Source organism: Chiloscyllium plagiosum, unplaced genomic scaffold, assembly GCF_037043375.1.
Source record: "Chiloscyllium plagiosum isolate Xiang-an unplaced genomic scaffold, Cpla_swu_hap1 HiC_scaffold_42, whole genome shotgun sequence".
Taxonomy (NCBI): Eukaryota; Metazoa; Chordata; class Chondrichthyes; order Orectolobiformes; family Hemiscylliidae; genus Chiloscyllium; species Chiloscyllium plagiosum.
In genome coordinates, this window is record NW_028270180.1 from 4,733,264 (window position 1) to 4,754,032 (window position 20,769).

The 20,769-nt window shown below is 39.5% G+C and overlaps 1 protein-coding gene across 5 annotated transcripts in view; it reads left to right on the forward strand.

Annotated features, from left to right (window-relative positions):
• Positions 1-16,299, forward strand: part of vps33b (VPS33B late endosome and lysosome associated) — a 32,506-nt gene extending 16,207 nt beyond the window's left edge. For 3 of the 5 annotated variants that reach the window (XM_043680467.2, XM_087982110.1, XM_043680470.2), the window contains 11 exons: positions 863-953; positions 4,502-4,576; positions 5,264-5,328; positions 6,055-6,109; positions 6,606-6,652; positions 7,932-8,064; positions 8,698-8,771; positions 10,405-10,506; positions 11,105-11,180; positions 12,862-12,978; positions 14,343-16,299. In XM_043680467.2, coding sequence (XP_043536402.1) covers positions 863-953; positions 4,502-4,576; positions 5,264-5,328; positions 6,055-6,109; positions 6,606-6,652; positions 7,932-8,064; positions 8,698-8,771; positions 10,405-10,506; positions 11,105-11,180; positions 12,862-12,978; positions 14,343-14,416 — 909 coding nt within the window. In that variant the 3' untranslated portion in view covers positions 14,417-16,299. The remainder of the gene's footprint in view (positions 1-862; positions 954-4,501; positions 4,577-5,263; positions 5,329-6,054; positions 6,110-6,605; positions 6,653-7,931; positions 8,065-8,697; positions 8,772-10,404; positions 10,507-11,104; positions 11,181-12,861; positions 12,979-14,342) is intronic. The other 2 variants (XR_015754147.1, XM_087982109.1) reach the window with 2 other exon arrangements.
• The last annotated feature ends 4,470 nt before the right edge of the window (positions 16,300-20,769 follow it).

Consider the following 20,769-nt stretch of genomic DNA (forward strand, 5'->3'; position numbering starts at 1 on the left):
CCTCATAAAGCAATCTGCTCATTCCAGGTTTCAGTCCTGTAAAGCTTCTCTGAACCACTTCCAGCACTTTAACATCCTTCCGTAAGTACAGTGACCAGTGTACTCCGATGTGGTCACACCAATGCCCTATATAACTGAAGTGTAACCTCTCTACTCTTGCATGCCATTCCCGTCAAAATAAAACATAAAGTTCTATTATCTTTCCTGATTACTTGCCCTACATCCATACTAACCTTCTGTGGTTCATGCACTTGCGAGAGTCTGTTATTTGTGGACAAAATCGAGCTCGGCAGTGGTATCACTCAAGATCCCAAACTCGCTGACACCCTGAGTTCAGGTTCACTCTTGAAGAAGGGTCAATTTGTCTGCAGATCAAGGAGGCAGCTTCCCACTACCATCCTAAGGGCAAATATGGATGGGCAATAAAAGCTCCCCCTGTGGGTAATGCCAACATCCTGTGAACAATAAAGAGGTGTCTGAGGGTTTTTACTACAGAACTGCACCCCACAAAAACAACTTTAATTTATGTAATGTCTCAACATATTTATTTCCCCCTTCCCCAGATATATCACAGAGTTACAAAATGTGATTTGACACTGAGATATTAGAATGGGAATAGGATGTACAGTGGCAGTTTTTAAGGAGTATCTTAAAGCGTGAGAAACAGAGAGGAAATTCCATATCTACTATCGGTGAATGAGCTCGGGGGTTGATCAGAAAACTGGTCTTGGTGTGAGTTACTACAGCAAGATTCAGCATCTTCAGGAGAGGAGTTGAGAAAATCAGCAAAGAATAAGGGGCTATTTCATTGTAGGTATTACAGATCTGGCTGAGAGTGACTCCTTTTCACTATTGCATGCAGAAACGCCAAGGGATGGACATTAAACAGATGAAGGATTTTGTATCTCAGGAATTAAAGAACTTAAAGCAAGAGCATCGATTATTGAGTCTTCGTAAGTACCCGAGAGTCTAGCCTGGAGTTACATAAGAGAATTGTGCCACAGGTGATTAACTGCTGGTGGGATTCACACATCTGAGTCAAAATATTGAAAATATTGTGGCTTTAATCTTATTTGGTACTGGAGTACAAAATGTGGATTGAAGCACTATTAATTTGCTGAAGAAATGCTGCGTCATCAGAGGTGAGACATTAAATTGAAGTTCCATCTTCCTTTCAAGGCCCTTTCTTTATTTGGAGCGTAGAGAGTTCCAGCAGCCTCTTAGACATTTCTATTTGTTATATTGCTATGCACAAACTGGCTATTCTGATTCCCATATGGTAATAATTATCCAAGTTTCAAATGACTTGTATTTGAAGCATTTGGGATGCTGAGAAACATGAAAAAACATAATGGTCCAGGTTTTCCAATGGCCAGATACAAGTAATTCTCCTATAATGCCATAGTTGTGTTCCAGCGAACCCTTGCTTAATAGAAAATCACTTAATATAAATAATGGGGCCTGTGGGAAAAGTGGGGCTTGGGGCAGCCCAACAAAAAAATATCACTCATGATCGCTCAAAGATCACCCAAAAGCCTAACACAAAGTATAGCACAGCCTGAATGAATGTATAAATAATATTACCAACAAAACGAAAGTAAATTGAACACAGTACTTATATTGTTAATGCGGGGACAGAGGATCATCATTATAAGGTACACTCTCTCATTCCTGTTAAGCGAGCTATATCATATATTCTGTCCTTACGCTCAAAACGCTTTATAATATCTGGCTTCTCTTCCAGTGTTATAGCCTTTCTTTTGCATGCACCACCCGCAATTTTATCACCAGGACACTTCTTGCTAACATTCTTATCACTAACTCCCTCCACTTTTTCAAATAACCTAGGAGTACAGTCAGTCTGCTATAACACGGTAGTTCCGTTCTCAGGCAATCCCATGTTATAAGAAAATCACATTATAACCAATATCTGCTTTAAAGGTTCGTGCTTTAGAAACAGTGTCCCTATTTCATTAATTGTGTTATAGCAAATTCACATTAACAAAACATGCATTATAGCAGAACGACCTGTAGTCATTTCAGCAGCATAGGTGGGAGTTGTGTGTGTGGACCCTGCAGAATCCCTGATGTAGGGATTGCCTGGGAAGTTGATTCCGATTGGCATTCCGCTGTGTCTCGACCACTGTAAAAGAACTGTTTAAGTCAGCAAATTTGGCGGGTTCTTCTGCAGCTAAACAATTAGCTTCCAAGAAAGCTATTAAATATCCACTCCAACTCTTCAGTATGTACAGAGCCAAAAGACACCCGGACCTATTCCCAATACTTGACAAATGCGTACCACCACCTCCACAGACACACACACCTCTCCAGACACTCATGCTCACTCTCTCCAGTTGTTGGATTCTTTTCCTGAGGTTTCGCACACGAGATGCAAATCGCGCACATCAACATCTGCAAACTGTTAAAGTTTAATAAAGCTTGTACAAGCTGGGTGACCCCCTTTGGCCCTCTTCGCAGGCAAGCGAAATTGGGTCAAAGTGAAGCCCTGAACAAAGAAAATACATCCCCTTTATACAAGTCAGTTGGCAATGCTACAGATGCTTAGCCACTCCCTTATAGTCTCATGCCACTCAAGACAACCCCTCAGTCACTCACAGTCACATGTTACCCCAGGTACAATGGCAGGATGAGGTCATCTTCTGAGATAATGCAAATGCTAACACGCTAATCCTGAGGAATCCTTATGCAAACGATTTCCTGACTCAATGTTTCCCCAAGACAGTGCAGGTGCGACATACATTTGGCCAGAAAGCATTTCTGGATAGTAAAGATTGAATTGATAGTTTAACTTGACAATAGCAGGCGAGTAATAGCAAATGACTGTCTAAATGAAGTGTAAATTACAATGTATAGTCACCTGCATTCTGCATGCTTTTGTGAGACAGAGTGTCACACCCACCTACCTCCAGAATGTTCAGTTTTGTGGTCTAACTCTTTAATATTACATTAATGTCTAGAAAGATATTCCTATTTAATCTTTTAACATTACACAGTCACATCCTGATTGTTTAAATAATGGAATAGATTGAGGACTGCTGTGAAAAAGGAGCTGTGGTTTCCCTTCCTCTGACTATTTTGCTGTCTGAGGGACCTGTTAGATTTAAAGTAGAGTTCATGATTCTGAAGAAGCCCAGGTTGGAACCTCCTTTCAGAAATGTGGAGCTTGCTCTTAATGTGAAAAATTAGTAGAGTGGCAGCCTGACTGTGGTTACCACACCTGGGGAAATCTGGCTCATTAGAAATACAGATCTTTCCTTTAACCACTAGTTGAATCCATTTTGAGGGCATTTCCCAGCAGTGAGTATTCACATGGTATAGTAATGTCCCCTAGTGCCATTAGTTCCTTGGATTCCCGTCAAGATTTCAGCTACGAAAACGAGAACTGTCAAAAGAGTTTTTATTATTTTAAGTCATGATAGAAGTGTATGTTTCCTCACCTACTGTGAGGTCTGTTGTAGACAAATCAGTTGAGGTTGATTGCTATGATCAGTCAATAATTATGTTTTTGTTGCAGCTAGGAAGGTGTGAGGTTAACTAGATGAGCCTCAGCAGTTTTATTTTGTTCTTGGCACTTCTATGTTTGATTATACGTGATTTGGTACTGAGTGATAATGAGACCGGAGCATGGTCTGGTCATCCCTAGTCTCAATGAGGCTGTAATTAAAGGATTAGCCCAGACCTTCCCTGCTGCTCTCCTCACCTTCCCCCCCCCCCCGCCTCCCGCCAACCCTCCTGGTCAATGAGAAAGAACCTCTGCTGGAGAATTTACATAGGGGAGCTGAACCAGCAGAGCTTCTGAGGTGAATATTCGTTTTCAGTCTTATTGTTTTTAGGAGAGGCAAAGAGCAAGTTGGGACAGCTTGGGGCAGGCAAGATATACATGTGGGAAGCCACTGGAAATAATGATTTATGTCAGATGAATTAGACGTTACATTTTTGAATTGTTTTTAAGGTTCAGATTTTCTTTCTGCCCCTAAACAATAGGACCTCTAAAATAGCAGATGAAATAACCTCCTATATTTTATAATACAGGAATTGCTAGGCAAAAAAAACTAATATTCAACTTGTTTACCTTCCACCATCCTGATGATCACAGGATACAGTGATAATGGGAGTTATTGATCAAACACAGTGATCAGTATCTGTCAGTGAGTTTACATCAGACAAGAGATGAGGAAAATGCTAGAGAGATGTGGCAAGAATAAATTCAAAGTCATGTGTTCATCCTGAGCCTGTTGCCCTGCCACACATCATGACTCGAGTTGCTCATGTAATGGATCTCTGTGCCATTTCATGCAAGAAATTTACCTAATTTGAATGAATCAACACAAATTCCTTATGCTATGCCCCTAGGGAGATAGTTCTGTGAATTAACAACCTGCTTGCTAAAGTATTGTTCTTGCAGCATGTATGCTGTTCTTCTGTTCTGGACAAACTCTATGTCAGCGACTAATACTTTTTTGGTTTGTTTTTCTTTTAGATATTGGAGCATGTGAGTCAATTATGAAGAAGAAAACGAAACAAGACTTTCAGGAGCTGCTGAAGTCTGAACATGGTGTGGATCACAGAGAATTCTAACCAGTGGGCAGCAACTCAGTTACCACAGGACAGCTACTTTGTTGTAAATTAAGGATTCAAAGTCAAATGGTGGGGTCTGCAAAGTATCAAGATGGTGGCCAAAAAATAGAAAAGAAATAAAACAATTGAGGGAGCAGTGATTAATAAAGCATTTAAAATTGTAAATCAAAGATGAGAGAGAATTCCGCAGTCTGGAGTTTCCAGACAAAGATTGTGGGTCAGGCTGCAGTGTGACGAATCATAATTTCTGCATAAAATCACAGAGAATCTAAGAGACTTATCATTGTGTTGAAATTATTGATGATATTGTTAGTACAAAGGGGCAAACTATTATTTGGAACCGCATTTCACATATTAGGACAATTCTGGGAATTTCTTTATATCAGAAATTAATAGATTTTTAAAATTCCAATGGCAAATTGCCGATTGTATCATAGGAGGGACAACTTCTGATACCAGGAATGTCTCATTTTAGGAGGTAACATCAGGAAGCTATACAGATAACAGTGAAGACGTTTTGTTGTATGTCTGTGCCTTTTGCAAGCATTCTCTTGTCAAAGTGTATCCAGGTTTAACTTGCCTTTCGTTCGTTTCCTAGTTTTCTGAAATTCTTTCATGTGCTTTTCGTTGGTGTTTTGTTCATGGACTGACTTTTCCTCTACAGCGCTATTAGAGGGATTTGAGATCCGAGAGAGCACCAACTGTGTTGAGGAGCACATTAACCGGCAGGTACATTAGTATACAAGGTTTTCAGTCACTCATTCACCCTGAAGTGCAGCTATTGAGATTGAGGTAGTCGTGTTCAGAATATACAAGAAATTATGTGTGTGTAAAAGTGTATTGTAACAGTTGGAATGGGTATTATTAATTGTGAGTAATTATTGGATAATATACCAGTACTGGGCAGGTCACTTCATTTGCAGAGGCTCTGAGAAACATATTTCAGAAATGGTCATTCCTCACAGTAAAATAGCTATGATACTGTATTTTGTGGATTGCCTGTAATTGGTATTTCCATAGAGTGTACACTTGGAAAGTGTACTAAAAGTGTGCTAACAATCTTTTGCATAAGACCAAAACTTCAGTAACGATATGTTAGTGAAAGCACTGTTTAAGTAACTAAACAGACCAACAAGGTCCCAAGTTTAATTCCCATTCCATTGTGAGTTGCTGAGACAGGTGGTGAAAGTTGCAGTGCCATTGGAGAGATGTGAACCTGGCTGTGTTTTGCCCCATAATTAGCTCAATACCCAACCACCACTTGCGGTTAAGACGTACACACGTGAACGAACTACTGGAAGGCAATTTAGTTGATGTATGGTTGGTTGGGAGGCAAAAAAAGTGATTTGCAGAAGAATAACAAACTTCTGAGCCTGGTGTTTTATGTCTCCAAACTTTACAGGCAACTGTTACCACCCACATCCTGTTTATGCCTGAATCATTTTGATCTTTCAGATTTCGCCACTTGAGAGTCTTCGACTGATGTGTCTCCTTTCACAGACAGAAAATGGTAAGTTTGAAGTCTAAATGAGCACCCATGTCCGTCCAAATCTTAAAGACGAGTTAGAGCACAAGCAAATTATTTTGGACATTTCTTTTTAATTGGCCGTTTAAGTTTCCCTGCTTTATATATCTGGATCTTTTCTCTAATGAAGGATCCTTTCCTGAAACATTCCTCTATCCATTCTCATTCGAGATGCTGACAGGCTGTCTTGGCCATGTCACATTTTCTGTCTTCACTTCAGACTTTGTTGAAAATCACACAACACCAGGTTATAGTCCAATAAGTTTAATTGGAAGCACACTAGCTTTCGGAGCACTGCTCCTTCATCACGTGGTTATCGAGGACACAGTTGTAAGACACAGAATTTATAGCAAAAATTTACGGTGTGATGTAACTGAAATTATATATTGAAAAATACCTTAATTGTTTGTGGATTCATTCAGACTTTGCGTTTGCTATTTTTCTTCTGATGATTTTGTGTGTTTGTGTTATTTCCCCTCAGGATTGATTTCTAAGGATTATCGGTCATTGAAAACTCAGTATTTGCAGGTAGGCAAAGAAAGATATCACTGATACAGCAGTGATCATGAATGTGAGCTATTTGGATTACGTTTTGTCCTTGGGCTGTGGGCAATATTGAGACAATGATGGTGGGCCTTCATCCTGTTGTCCTCCACTTGAACATCAGTCTGGATTATTTGTTCAAGTTCCACTCCTGGAATTTGAATTGTCAACCTTTTGATCCACTACTGTGAATGCTTCCCACTGAGCTAATTTTGATGCTATGGACTGAGGGAAAAATATTTTCTATTATGCTGCTTAGAGGCTAAAAATCATAACTTTATCTTTTGTCAACTGTCCTTTCTTGAAGATTAGGAAGGAATTTTCACAAGCATAAGAGAAACACCTATGGATTAGGGGATTGGAGGAAAGCTAAAGATGGAGAGGTCACAGGTTGACAGCTAGAAGGTATGAAGTGATGACGAAAGGAGTGGAAGAGATCAGGAAGAAATGTTGCTCAACCTGACCATACAGTCATATCCAAAAAGACAGTGGTCTCTACCTCTACATTTGTCCTGCAGTAGCAATAATGGAGGATATATTCCTTTAAAGTTCTGGAGGCATCAGTATTGCAATAGGATCTGCTTCAATGGATCATGTTGACATAGTAGTTAAATCACAATTGTCTAGAGTACATTATGTAGAACTGCTGTATTCTATCAGTCCCAAAGTGGACTCCTCACTTTGCAGGGTTGCCAGTTCATTTATTCATGGCGAACTGATATATTAAACCAAGGGTGAACGTGATATCCACACCTAGAGTCTTTGATTGATTGATGCATTATATATCCAACTATGACATTGACAATGTGTTCTGACACCCAACCCAGGCTTAATGTGATTGAAGCAAGCAGTGATATTTACTCCACAGCCGACCTCCGTCACCATCCATTATTGATCACCTTGATATGGTGTAAATATATGTCAGCTCAAACTATCTTGTCTTCATTGACTATAAAGAAATGGGTTTTACAATTCCTGATTTTTTGAACTGGGACATGGTCTGTTAATAACACAAATTCATCAAGATCTTCATGATTGTGGGAAATTTGACTTCTGGTGTAATGCAGTGATCTCTGAAACCAGACTGAGTGGTATCTGATTGTACAAGGGACAATTTCTAATTAAAGCTTTTGTGGGATTTGTACCCTGACTGTACATTTTATTATAGTTGTGTACAGTATATCCAACCACAATTAACAGACCGCTTCCCTTTGGCACTTTACTCGCCTGATCTGTAACTCTGTTCGCATTTATTTCTGTTCAGAGTTATGGTTATGATCACATCCTTACGTTCGCCAACCTGAAACAAATTGGACTGTTAACAGAACAACAGCCTGGAGAGACATTGACTGCAGTGGAGAGCACCATGGGAAAGCTTGTGACGGACAAAGCAGTCGGTAAGGGGACACTGGAAACATAAGATGGTGATATACCAGACATTGGGAGATCATAACAGGATTATTTAATGATATTCTAAACTCTAAAAGACTAAGTCGTTTTATTACATGCAATTTAATGTTCTTCATTACAACAGCGACTGAATTGCAAACATGTTTCAGTGACTGTGAAATGTCTTGTAATCTCCTGAAACCAAACAGTGAAACGATTTACTTATTTTTACCTGTATGGCCATTGGGTGAAGTTAGGATTGGGCTTGTGGTGACTCTCATGATGAAACAACCCACCATCTCGCATGCTAAATGTATTCCATAGCTGTCTGTCTGTTTGGTTGCAAAATTCAATCTTGCCAATGACTACAAAGCTGTGAATAGTACAAGCTCAAGGCAGCTATAATCATTACATCACAGAAGTGTACAATACAAAAAAAAGGCCCTTTATCCCATCAGATCTGTGTCGGACAGAAACAACTACCTAACTATTCTAATCCACTGTCCCATTTGTGTCACCATACATTGTAATTCCAACACTATGTTCCTCTGGGTCCCATTTCTATTGCACGTATTTGCAGGTTTGTTTCTGTGGTAATTTTACATAATGACTGGAAATTAAATAGAATAATTTATTTTCAGGGAAATTGACTGATGCCTTTTCATCTCTGGCCAGGAAAAGTCATTTCAGAGCTTTGAGCAAACGACTGAATCTGGTAAGCACTAGAAGCTGGGGGAGGGGGGTGTTTCCCTGCTTTCTTGACCAATATTTATCCATCAATTAATATCGCAAAAATAGCTGGCCATCATTACATAGTTGATTTGTGAGCTTCCTGTCTACAAATTGGTTGTCAAGTTTCCTAAATTGCAATGGTGACCACACTTTGAAAATATGCAATTGGTAATAGGGAGCGTGAGATGTTCACTGGTTGTGGAAAATGCTAAATAAATACAAGTCTTGCATTTGTTTTCACTTGAGAACTGACCAATTCCCTCAGCGGGATTACGTTTGGTTTGGTTTGAGCTGAGTTGGGTGATACTTTATGCTATTAAGCTGGGAAGGTCACTGATCACTGTTCAACAATTGGATTATATACATGAGGATAGGGTTCAGCTTAGTTGTGATGTTCCCCATGGTGAAACAGCCTGACAAAATTCAGTGTGATTTCTTACTCCTTTAACTCATTAAATGGATTGAACAGATTTGATGATGGTTGTATTGCAGGGAGTGTATTTAATGAGTACAATGATTTTTTTCAATTTGATATTTTAAATCTACTTCTGACTGAGGAGTATAGCAGTTATTGTATTTCTGTTTACTTGTTTTATTTTCATTAAATTTGTCTGTGCTTCCACATTATGGGAAATTCACTGTACTCCTCTTTATTGACTTTTGTTTCTTTATTTTTTCATGGGATATGAATGTTGCTGGCAATGGCCCATCCCTGATTACCCTTAAAATGACATTAATGAGACATTGCAAAGGACAGTTGAGTGTGTGGATCTGGAGGCTGAGAAAGTTCCCTAAAGGACAGTGAACTGTTTTTTTTTAAAATGATGATCAATGATAGTTGTCATGATCATTGCTATTGAGACTATCTTTATATTCTAGATTTATTAATTTTAATTCAAAATTCCACCAGCATTAGTCAGGGACTGTGGATTACTAGTCCAGTGATTTTACTAATATGTCACAATCTAGAGCAAACATGGCATAGAATGAGCTGGTTAAAGGCCTCTTTCACTATTCTGATCATTTCAACTGACTTCCAGTGGAAGAAGTAATGGTTTAGCCCTGTTACTCTAATTATAAATAACAGATCTCCAAGACTCAAACGTGGATATGTTTAATGAAACTTGGTATACAGACAAGGTGTGGCTCACAAAGAACTCGTTAGCTTTTCTGAAGGCAAGCACCTAGGATCTGGGGATTTTTAAAGGATCCATTAAAGTTGAAAATTAGGGGGGATTGACTTTTTCCTTTTAGAAAATTTAGTTATTTAATTTAAATCCTGTTGATTAGTTTGGAATGTTATGGGTTTCTCAGCTGCTGTGGAGGATATTTTCACAGCTGTCAAAATGTGAGCAGAGTTTCAAAGCAAGTTGTTGGATGTAAAATTGAATGAAGTCTCCTCAGTGAAATGTAGGCTTACAAAAAAAACTTCTTTCTTCGACTTTGTAGTTACAGAGAATATACTCAGGCAGGGAAAGGTTTCAAAGAAGAGCTGAATAATTGTGATAATATTAAACTAACAGACCATGATAGAAATGTGCAGTCTACTGAGACCTGCTTCATTTTTTCCTCGTGTTCTCATGCTGTTGAATTCAGCATTTTCTGTCCCTTTCCAGATACCCCGCACTGAAGAAGAGTATGATTTGAAGGTTCCACGGGATATGGCCTATGTATTCAGTGGTGCATACATTCCATTGAGCTGCAAGATTATAGAACAGGTGAGTTATGTGCACTCTAATACATGACACAGAAATGTTAACGACTACACAGGAGAGAGAATAAACTCACTTGTCTTGTACTTGAGTGAGACTACAATGAAAAATAATCTATTTAACTAAATTTAAATGAAGCTGGGTATTTAAGCAATTTATTTGATTGTTGTTAAATAAGTTGATTTAGTGGGGTGTAAATATATTTTCTGAACATTGATTATAACAGCAAGCACAAGTTGTAAATAAAGAACTTAGTCGTGAGTGTACTTTTTGTATGTGTCTATGACCATCCTATTGCTAAATTACTTTGTAATACATTGTTGCAATATCATCCTCAGCTTCAGAATCAAGTGCTTTCAACTCGTGCGTTGGTGCACACTGTCAGAGGCATTGCCTTCAACCAGCATACCCTTCAACATGCTTTATCTCTCCCATCTTTTCCTCTGATGTCTAGTCACTTCCTTTACTTCTGACCAACATGTTGTTTCTATTTTATGCTGATCCTTGGAGTATTTTGCTGTGATGCAGGTGCTATATAAATGCATGTCATGCTGTTTTTCTCTCTGCCCCATGTTGTGTATGACAGCTCTTTATATTGCATCAGGTGCTAGAGCGTGACAGCTGGGCAGGAATGGAGGAGGTGTCACGATTACTAAACAACAATGAATTTATCACTATAGGTAAGACTATGAATGGTTCAGATTTGATGGCATGCTGTGCTCTCTCCAAAGTTCCATTAGCAATTGCATTGTCTTTTGTTCCTCCACCTTGTGGTCTCAGCCCTCTTCTGAAGATGCTGAGGGTTGCTGGACAGATTATTTTCTTTTTATCCATTTGTGAGATGTGGGCATTGCTGGTTGGATCAACATTTATCACCTTTCCCAAACTGACCTGGAGAGGTTGGTGACAAGCTGCCCACTCGAACTGGTGCACTCTGTGTAGGAAGACCCACAGTGCCTTAACAGAGAAAGTTCCAGAATTTTGATCCAGTAACAGTGAAGGAGCAAAGATAGATTTCCAAGTCAGGATGATGTGTGGCTTAAAGGGGTACTTGCAAGTGTCGGTGTCTTATGGACATTGACAGCCTTGTAACAGCTTGCTGAAGCTTTGTGTATGGGGATACCACAGGGACCGGATATCTGAGTATAGACTTGCATTTCCTCAACAGGAGAGTAACCTGTGATGATTTCCCAATCGAGGCTTGTACATAAATAATTAGTCATCATCTTTTTGTTCTTTCATAGGATGTTGCCAATTGCCATTGAACTGAGTGGCTTTCCAGGAGTAAATCAACTTGTTTTGGGTCTAGAGCCACTTAGAGGGAAAAGATGACAGATTTCCTTCCCCAAAAGGAAGTTAGTTAAGTGGATGGATTTTTACAACAATTAAGATAGTTGATTTGGTCATCCCTACTGAGATTAGTTTTATATTCAAGATTTTTAAAAATTAATTGAAGTTAAGTTCCACCAGCTGCTGTGGTGGGAATTAAAGCCATGTTGCCAGACCATTAACGCAGGCCTCTATCATTAGTCCATTGACAGTGGAATGGGCAGACAGCTGGCAGATGAAATTCAATGCAAAGAAATGGGAGGTGATTCATTTTAGTCAGGGGAACATGAGTAGATAACATAAAGGGTACTACTCTAATGGGGGTGTGGGTGTACATGCCAATAAAGGTGGCCAGACAGGTGGAAAGGGCAGTTATAAAACATATAGTATTCTCAGCTTTACTATTAGCAACATAGAAATTTCAATTGTGAAGATAGATTGGAGAAGTTAGGATTGTTTTCATTGGAGCAGAAAAGACTGAGATCAGGTCTGATAGAAGTATTCAAACACAGGACAGGACAATATAGTTAGGGAGAAACTTCCCACATGCAAACGGATCAAGAATGAGAGGGCAGCGATTTTAAATAAGTTGCAAAAGAAGCAAAATCAGTTTTAGAAAAAGCTTTTATCATGCAGTGAGTGATTAGTGTCTGGAGTACACTGGCTGAAAGTGTGGTTAATCAACGATTCCTTATTACCACCGTTTTCTCCCCTAGTGTAAATTACTGATAGAACTGTAAGGCATCAGATGCAGCGTCAGTTTCCAAATCAGCTGAGATTACCATGAAGCTTCCACCTTCTCAAGCTTACTCCTCATCTGAGATCTGTTGACCGTCAGGTTAAACAAAAACAGTCCTCTTTAATGAGAGGGCTGCTCTATTTTCCTCTGGGAACATGGCAACTTTATCTTTTACATTGAGAGATGGAAGGATTTGGAGGCAACATATACTTTGTAAGAAGTGTTGTGATATAATCCCAAGTTGTTGCACTGTTGATAATGTATTTAAAGTGCTGTTCTTGGTTTTTTAATAGAAAGATCCATGGACGCAGGGTATTCTTGCAATGCGCAACGAGTCATTCTTGTGGTGTTTCTTGGAGGCTGCACTTTTTCAGAAATTGCAGCGCTAAGGTTCCTGGGTAAAGAGAAAGGTAACACTAATTATCTGATATCATGAATTATTCCTGCACTTCTTCCAGTGACATTATTGTATGATTGTTCTCATGAAGCTGCATTTTAAATTTTAATACAAAAGCAAAATGCTGCAGGCTCTGAAGCTCAGATTAAAAAAAACAAAATGCTGGTAATATAGAAAGGAGCAGAATTCTGATGAAGCATCACTAATAGAAACATGCTGCATCACGAGCTCATTATTTCCAATATTTTTTGCTTTTATTTTAAAAATGTATTTGAAATATTGAACTTCTGTAATGGAGAAATGACAGCCTTGTCAATCCAAAGGGAATATACTTAGTGCCAGGATTGTCAGCAAGACCAAGAACTGACCTCTCCTGTTGGTTCATTGCACGATAAGAGCCAGAAACCTCTGGATTCAGTCTCTAGGCTGCACAGAATGAATTCATTTCAGCATGAAGAGGGATGTAATTGGCCATTTCCAGTGGCAGAGGCTTGGTTACCAGCAGGGCACAGATTATAGATAATTGCCAAAAGAGCTACAGACAGCATGAGGAAGTTTTATTTACATGTTGAGTTCTGTAGGGTTAAAGCAGATTCAGTAAGACTGAAAAGTGAATAAGATAATTAGATTAGATTAGATTCCCTACAGTGTGGAAACAGGCTCTTCGGCCCAACAAGTCCACACCGACCCTCCGAAGAGCAACCCACCCAGACCCATTCCCCTACGTTTACCCCTGACTAATCCACCTAACACTATGGGCAATTTAGCATGGCCAATTCATCTAACCTGCACATCTTTGGACTGTGGGAGGAAACCAGAGCACCCAGAGGAAACCCACGCAGACACGGGGAGAATGTGCAAACTCCAAAATGTTATATATCAATAAGAAAATTGATGGAAAGAAAAGATGCAGGAATTTGGGGAAAAAGTGGGATTAATGGGTAGCACTACAAAAGATCTAGAACAGACACAGTGTACCAAATGATCACTGTTCCTGGAACTGAAATAAAGTATGCCATGCTCCAACTCCTGAGGTGATGTTCAGCATCTCCCACTGGAAGATGTGCTGTGCATATTGGGTGTGGGTGAGTGCTATGTCTTCATGCATGAGAGAGGTGTGTGAGGGAAGGGCCATCTTACCTCTTATTTCCCTTGATGTCACAGCAGATAGCCTGTTAATGCTCACACTCATGTAACACATTTCAGACTGCTACAGCCAGTTGGCATTTTTAAAGTTTAGGCTTCGATCAGACCTGAATCGAGGCTTCAGAAGAGGAGCTGGAGAGCAAAATTGCATTTTGCTCAGTCACTTGTCAAGGGGTAGATAATATTTGACTCCAGCCAAACCTATTCTTTCTCTCTTTCTTTTCCCCACAGGATTCAAGTTTGTTTTTGTTACCACAGCAATCACAAACAGTTTTCGGATGCTGGAATCTCTGTTAGAATCATAAAAATGGAGCAGTGTCGTCAATATTAGAACTACAGAGCGATGAAACAAAATTAAACCTAACAGTAGACCCAAGAGAGGAATTTGCATTAATCTCACTGTAAATTAACTGACTGAAGTCTAATGGTGAAACACAGGAATCATCAACATCGAACAAAACCATGGCCACATTCTGAGATTTAAACCTTTTCCTGTGCTCAAAGTTTTTTGAGGTACTTAGCCTATAAAATGGCTATACACAAAATATGATTTGTGAACTGGGTCTGTCGAAATCAATCTCATGATTGCTCGGGCAAAGGAACTTGACTGTGGGGATAACTTTGATTTGGGGAAGGTCAGAATGGGTTCTAGCTTAAGAGGAAGAAGTAAAGAATGTTTAACACATTTGCCTTGGCAAGAGTTGAATTCACGTTGCATTGGATCAGTTTTGAGTTTGGAGATTAGAGGGGAAGAACTTGGTTTTATGCAACGCCTTTCATGTACCTGAAGCTTTTATTTTTACAGCTAATCACCTACTTTCAAAGTCTAATTACTTGCTGCTGAGAGGATATGGCAGTTAGTTTGTGTAGTAAGCTCCCACAAACAGCAACAAGATCATACCAAAATAATCTGACCTGGTATTGGGAATTCTGCATTAGATTCACTTCTCCCCATGACTAGCCCTCAGACAGCCAAGAACGTAAACCTTGTTCGTTAGTCTCCCATTCAGACCCAACCAGTTTGAGTGAAATATATTTGGAAAACCAGAATTAGATTTCTTAAGGAATTGTTAAATATTAAAATTGAGAGTCTTGAGAGAAACAGAAGCTGTATTAATAAAAGTAGCAATGTCCAGCAGCTGCATCTGAAGAACAAAAAAAAATTCATGTTTTGCATTGGGTGTCTGACAAAGGATTGGAAATGGAACATTCAGCATTTTCTTTTGAAATTGGATATGAGATTTGAAACTTCTTTATTGTGAGGAAATGTTTCTGCACAAGAGCAAAACTATGGTTCTGTGAATTGTGGAGAGTTAATTTTAATTCATTTTTATGATATGCCAAAAATGCATGATCTGTCGGGCTGGAACTATTCTGCCCTGAAAACACATGGAACCTCTGTAAATACCTGTGATTTGTGTTTGAAGGAACGCATTTAATTCAAAGACTCTAAAGTTTAAAATGTTCAACTAAAGTATATTTTAGATCTTGAACTTTATCCTCTACTGTCTCAAAAGCACTAATTCCTGGATTTTGACCTCTGGTTCCTCGATAAGTTGATATGGGGGCCTGTTAATGGCAAACATCAAGTATGATAATTTGAGGGGTGTAAGTGAAAAGAATTTAGCAAAGCCTGATAAACACCTGTCTGCACTCATTTTACATAGGATTGGTGAGACATAGTAGCAGACAGCCTGACTTTTTTCCTTTCCTGTGTCCTAGGGTGTTTGACATCAATGGGAATCTCCTCAGATAATGTCCTGACTTTGACCAGGTTACTCAGGGCAGTTTGAACATGAAAACTGGCTGATTGTGTTACAGAAAACCACAAAGGGAGAGGTTGTTTGTTCCATTTCACTGGTACTCTTCAACTGAAGCACTTCCCTTTTAATTTAATTTTCCTGCCCCTTGTACAGTATATATTTTTACATTCCTCTGTTTACAAGTTCTGTGTAATTTACTTTAATGTGGTATAATTGTAGGTACTTTAGTAACTAATGTCTGAAAGCCTTTTTGAGTTGGACTGTTGCAGTTCCTGGCAAAATCTTCAAGTATGTAACATTTATTACTAGTAATATTTGAAAGTTTTGGTTATTGAGGATGTGAAATTTCACCTGTACTGTGAAGATGTGCACTGTACATAATGTGTTTGTGTACATAATGTATAATAAATTTATTTTTAAAAGTGCACTTGTGCAGTTGTGATTTAACATCTGAAATTCAGGTTTTTTTAATGTCTTCAAGCTTTTTTTTTGTCTGCTCCAAAGCCATGGAGTGGAAACAGGCTGTTCGATTGCTGTGCACCTTATGTCTGATTTTACCCTCTGCCTAGTAGGTGTCATGGCTTAATGACCCATCCAAAGGACCATATATTGGAGACATGTAGGATTTGCTCAGTATGATGTGAAGCCTGGTTTCTGTGCTTAGCTTTCAAGAGTGAAACTTTGAACCATCTGACTCTGAGGCAGAAATGTCAGCACTGAGCTGATGGAGCTTAGATGTTGTCTGTCCAGACTACAACTCATGTACATTTCTATGGATGCTGGCTGCCCTCAAGAAAGGCCTTAGTCTTCAAATATTGGTCATAACCATTGCTATTGGTAGGCTATTCAACCACCATGATCCTTAAATCACTCAGAGCTACAAATAGCATCAGTTCTTTACAAAAAATCAAAATGTTCATGATGCATCTGTCATATTGCAGAAGACATATGAAAGATATCAATAAAGTACAACTAAACACTAGTTTTGGAGGTAAAAAGATTGAATAAATCTTTCCGGCTGGTCTCGCTCGTCTGGAAATAACTTGATTCCTCTAAGATGTTAGGCCAAAGACATACCAATCTGAAGCATCTTCTATAAACAACAGTAATTGATCTCAAGTTAATCTCTGCGTAAGTTCCCAAATGCAATTTTTTTATTTTAGTCACTTGTGGGCTTACTTTTTTCTGTAAATCAACAATAGTGAGTAGAGTGGGGTTTTTTTTATTATGTTTTATTAAGCTCTGTCTCTTGATTAAATTTTAAAAATATGAAATATAGGTATTTATTTAGCCTGGAGCAGTGTCTTTTTTGGAGCAGTAAGACTGCTGTTTTCTGGGTCTGTAGATTGTTAAAGTGCAATGATGGCCTTTAATAGAGTGGTGTGCTCTTCCAGGCAGATGTGGGAGATTAGGCAGAGTTTCCATGTTACTGACTATTATGTCTACAGGAAGTGTGTTTTGTTGCAAATCCTATCGGATCGCATAGATCAGTAGGAGCGGCAGTTAGAAGCAATGCGGAATTTACAGGAGCTAGGGTGCGTAATAGATGGCAGTTGCAGGGAGGGAGATAAACCGAAGATACAGTCAGGTAGCTGGGTTACCTCCGGGAAAGGAAGGAGAGGGAGGCAGGTTGTGCAGGAGTACCTTGTGGCTATCCCTATCTCAAACGAGTATGCTGTTTTGGAAAATGTAGGGGAATATAGCACAGGCAGCCAGGTTTCTGCTACTAAGACTGTCTGTAACGAGGCATATGTCAGGTTCCAAGCGATCGACCGTGATAGGGAACTCTCTAGTCAGAGGCAGAGACAGACATTTCTGCAGCTAATAGCAAGAAATCAGAATGGGGTGTTACTGCCCTTGTGCCAGGATCAAGGATATCTTGGGGAGGGTGGAGCATATTCTGAAAAGGGCAGAGGGACCAGCAGGAGATTGTTGTATACATTGGAACTAACAAAATAGGAAAAGGTTAATATTCTGAAGGGAGAGTAAAGGAAGTTAGGCAGGAATTTAAAAAGGAGGTCCTCGAGGGTAGTAATATCTGGATTAGTCCCAATGCCATGAGCTAGTGAAGGTATGAATAGGAGGATAGAACAGATGAATACATAGCCAAGGAGCTGGTACAGGGGTGAAGGGTTCACATTTTTGGATCATTGGAATCTCTTCTGGGCTTGAGGTGACCTTTATAAGAAGGACAGATTGCACCTGAATTGAAAGGGGACTAATATACTGACGGGGAGATTTGCTCGAGCTGTTCAAGAGGATTTAAACTAGTAGGTGAGTGGGTAGGACCCAGGGAGATCGTTAGGAAAGAGATCAGTCTGAGACTGGTACAGTTGGGAAAAGGAGTAAGTCAAACGGTCAGGATAGACAGGAACAAGCAGAGAACAAGGTAGGTCTGATAAATTAAACTGCATTTATTTCAATGCAAGAGGCCTAAGAGGTAAGGCAAATGAAGTCAGGGCATGGGACTGGGATATCATAGCAATTACACAGATGTGGCTCAGAGATGGACATGACTGGCAGCTTAATTTTCCAGGGGTATGGACACTATAGAAAAGTTGGAAAGGGGCAAGAGAGAAGCAGGAGTGGCATTTTTGATTAGGGATAACATTACGTCTTTACTTGGAGGATATTCCTGGGAACACGTCCAGGGAAGTTATTTCGGTGGAACTGAGAAATAAGAAAGGGATGATCACCTTATTGGGATTATACTATAGACCCCCAAATAATCAGGGGAAATTGAGAAACAAATCTGTAAGAATAATAGAGTGGTTATGGTAGGGGGTTTTAACTTTCCAAATGTAGACTGGGACTGCTTTGATGGAAAGGAATTTGTTAAGTGTGTACAATAATTTTTTCTGATTCAATATGTAGATATAGCTGCTACAGAAGCTGCAAAACCTGACCTACCATTGGGAAATAAGGCACAGTAGGTGACTGAGGTGTCAGTGGGCAACATCTTGGGGCCAGCGACAATAATTCTATTAGTTTTAAAATAGTGATGGTAAAGGATAGACTGGATCTAAAAGTTAAAGTTCTAAATTGATAGAAGGCTAACTTTGACAGTCTTAGGCAAGAACTTTCAAAAGTTGATTGGGAATGGATGTTCGCATGTGACGGAACAGCTGGAAAATGGGAAATCTTTAAAAATGAGATAATGAGAGTCCAGAGACAGTATGTCCCTGTTAGGGTGAAAGTGCTGGAAAAGCATAGCTGGTCAGGCAGTATCTGAGCAGCAGGAGAATCGGCGTTTCGGACATAAGCCCTTTCTGATGAAGGACTTATGCCCAAAAAGTTGATTCTCCTGCTTCTCAGATGCTGCCTGACCAGCTGTGTTTTCTCAGCACCAGTCTTCAACTCTGATTCACAGCATCTGTACTCACTTTCTCCCTGTTAGGGTGAAAGGCAAGGCTGGTAGGTGTAGGGAATGCTGGATAACTAGAGAAATAAGAATTTGGCCAAGGCAAAAAAGAGGAAGCATTTGTCAACTACAGACAGCAGAGATCAAGTGAATCCTTAAGAGTGTAAAGGCTGTAGAGTATACTTGAGGGAAATCAGGAGAGCAAAAAAGGGACATGAGATAAATTGATGACACCAAAATTGGAAGTGTAGTGGACAGTGAAGGAGATTAACTCAGAGTACAACGGGATCTTGGTCAGATTGGCTGAGTGGCAGCAGATGGAGTTTAATTTAGATAATTGTGAGATGCTGCATTTTGGAAAAGCAAATCAAGAATCTGGATGGGTATATGAATAGGAAGGGTTTAGAGGGATATGCGCAAAGTGCTAGAAATTGGGACTGGGTTAGGTTAGGATATCTGGTTGGCATGGACGAGTTGGACAAAGGGTCTGTTTCTGTGCTGTACATTTCTATGACTCTATTAGCCACCCTCCAATCCTCTTGCACCTACCCATGGCTGCAGATGATACAAATATCTCTGCTCGGGACCCCGCAATTTCTTTCCTAACATCCCACAAAATTCTGGGATACACTTGACTAGGTCCTGGAGATTTAACCACCTTAATATTTTTTAAGACCTCCAGCCCTTCCTCTTCTGTAGTGTGGACTGTTTTCAAGACATTATTTCCTCAAATTCTTTAGACTCCAATTCTTTCTCCATTGTAAATGCTGACGCGAAATATTTGTTTAGTATCTCTCCTATCTCCTGTGTTCCAACATGGATGACCTCATTAACCTTTAAGGGGTCCTATTCTCTCCCTAGTTATTCTTTTACTCTTAATGTACATGTACAATCGCTTTGGATTAACCTTAACCTTATTTGGCAAAGCTCTCATATCCCCTTTTTGCCCTCCTGATTTCCCTCTTAAGAAGGCTCTTACACCTTTTAAACCCTTCAAGAGATTCACTTACAGATTCATACAGTGCAGAAAAGGCCCTTTGGCCCATCGAGTCTGCACTGACATATCTACTACAAAAGGTGTGCTAATTCGAATTTTTTTCACTTGTTCAATATTCTTGAATGTTATGATATTTGAAGGTTATAAGGTTTCCGGCCTCTACCTTCCCAGCCAGTGCATTTCGGATTCCCACCACTCGCTGAAAAATAACTTTTTTTTCCTAAATTCCCTCTGAATCTCCTGCCCCTTACCCTAAAACTGTGCCCTCTCATGATTGATCCCTCAACCAAGGGGTACAGCTACTGTCTATTCACCCAGTTAATACCCTCAAAGTTTTATACACCTCCCCCCTCAATCTTCACTGCTCTAAAGAAAGATATCAAGGGTTAAGAGAATAATGTGTTAAAATGGTACTGCGGTAGATCAACCATAAATGGGAGGAATTGAATGGCCTACTCCTATTTTCTGATGGTCCTCATTTCTTACTAAAATTAGACAGTACCTTGAACATAAAGTCTGACTCTTCCCAGCTGCACC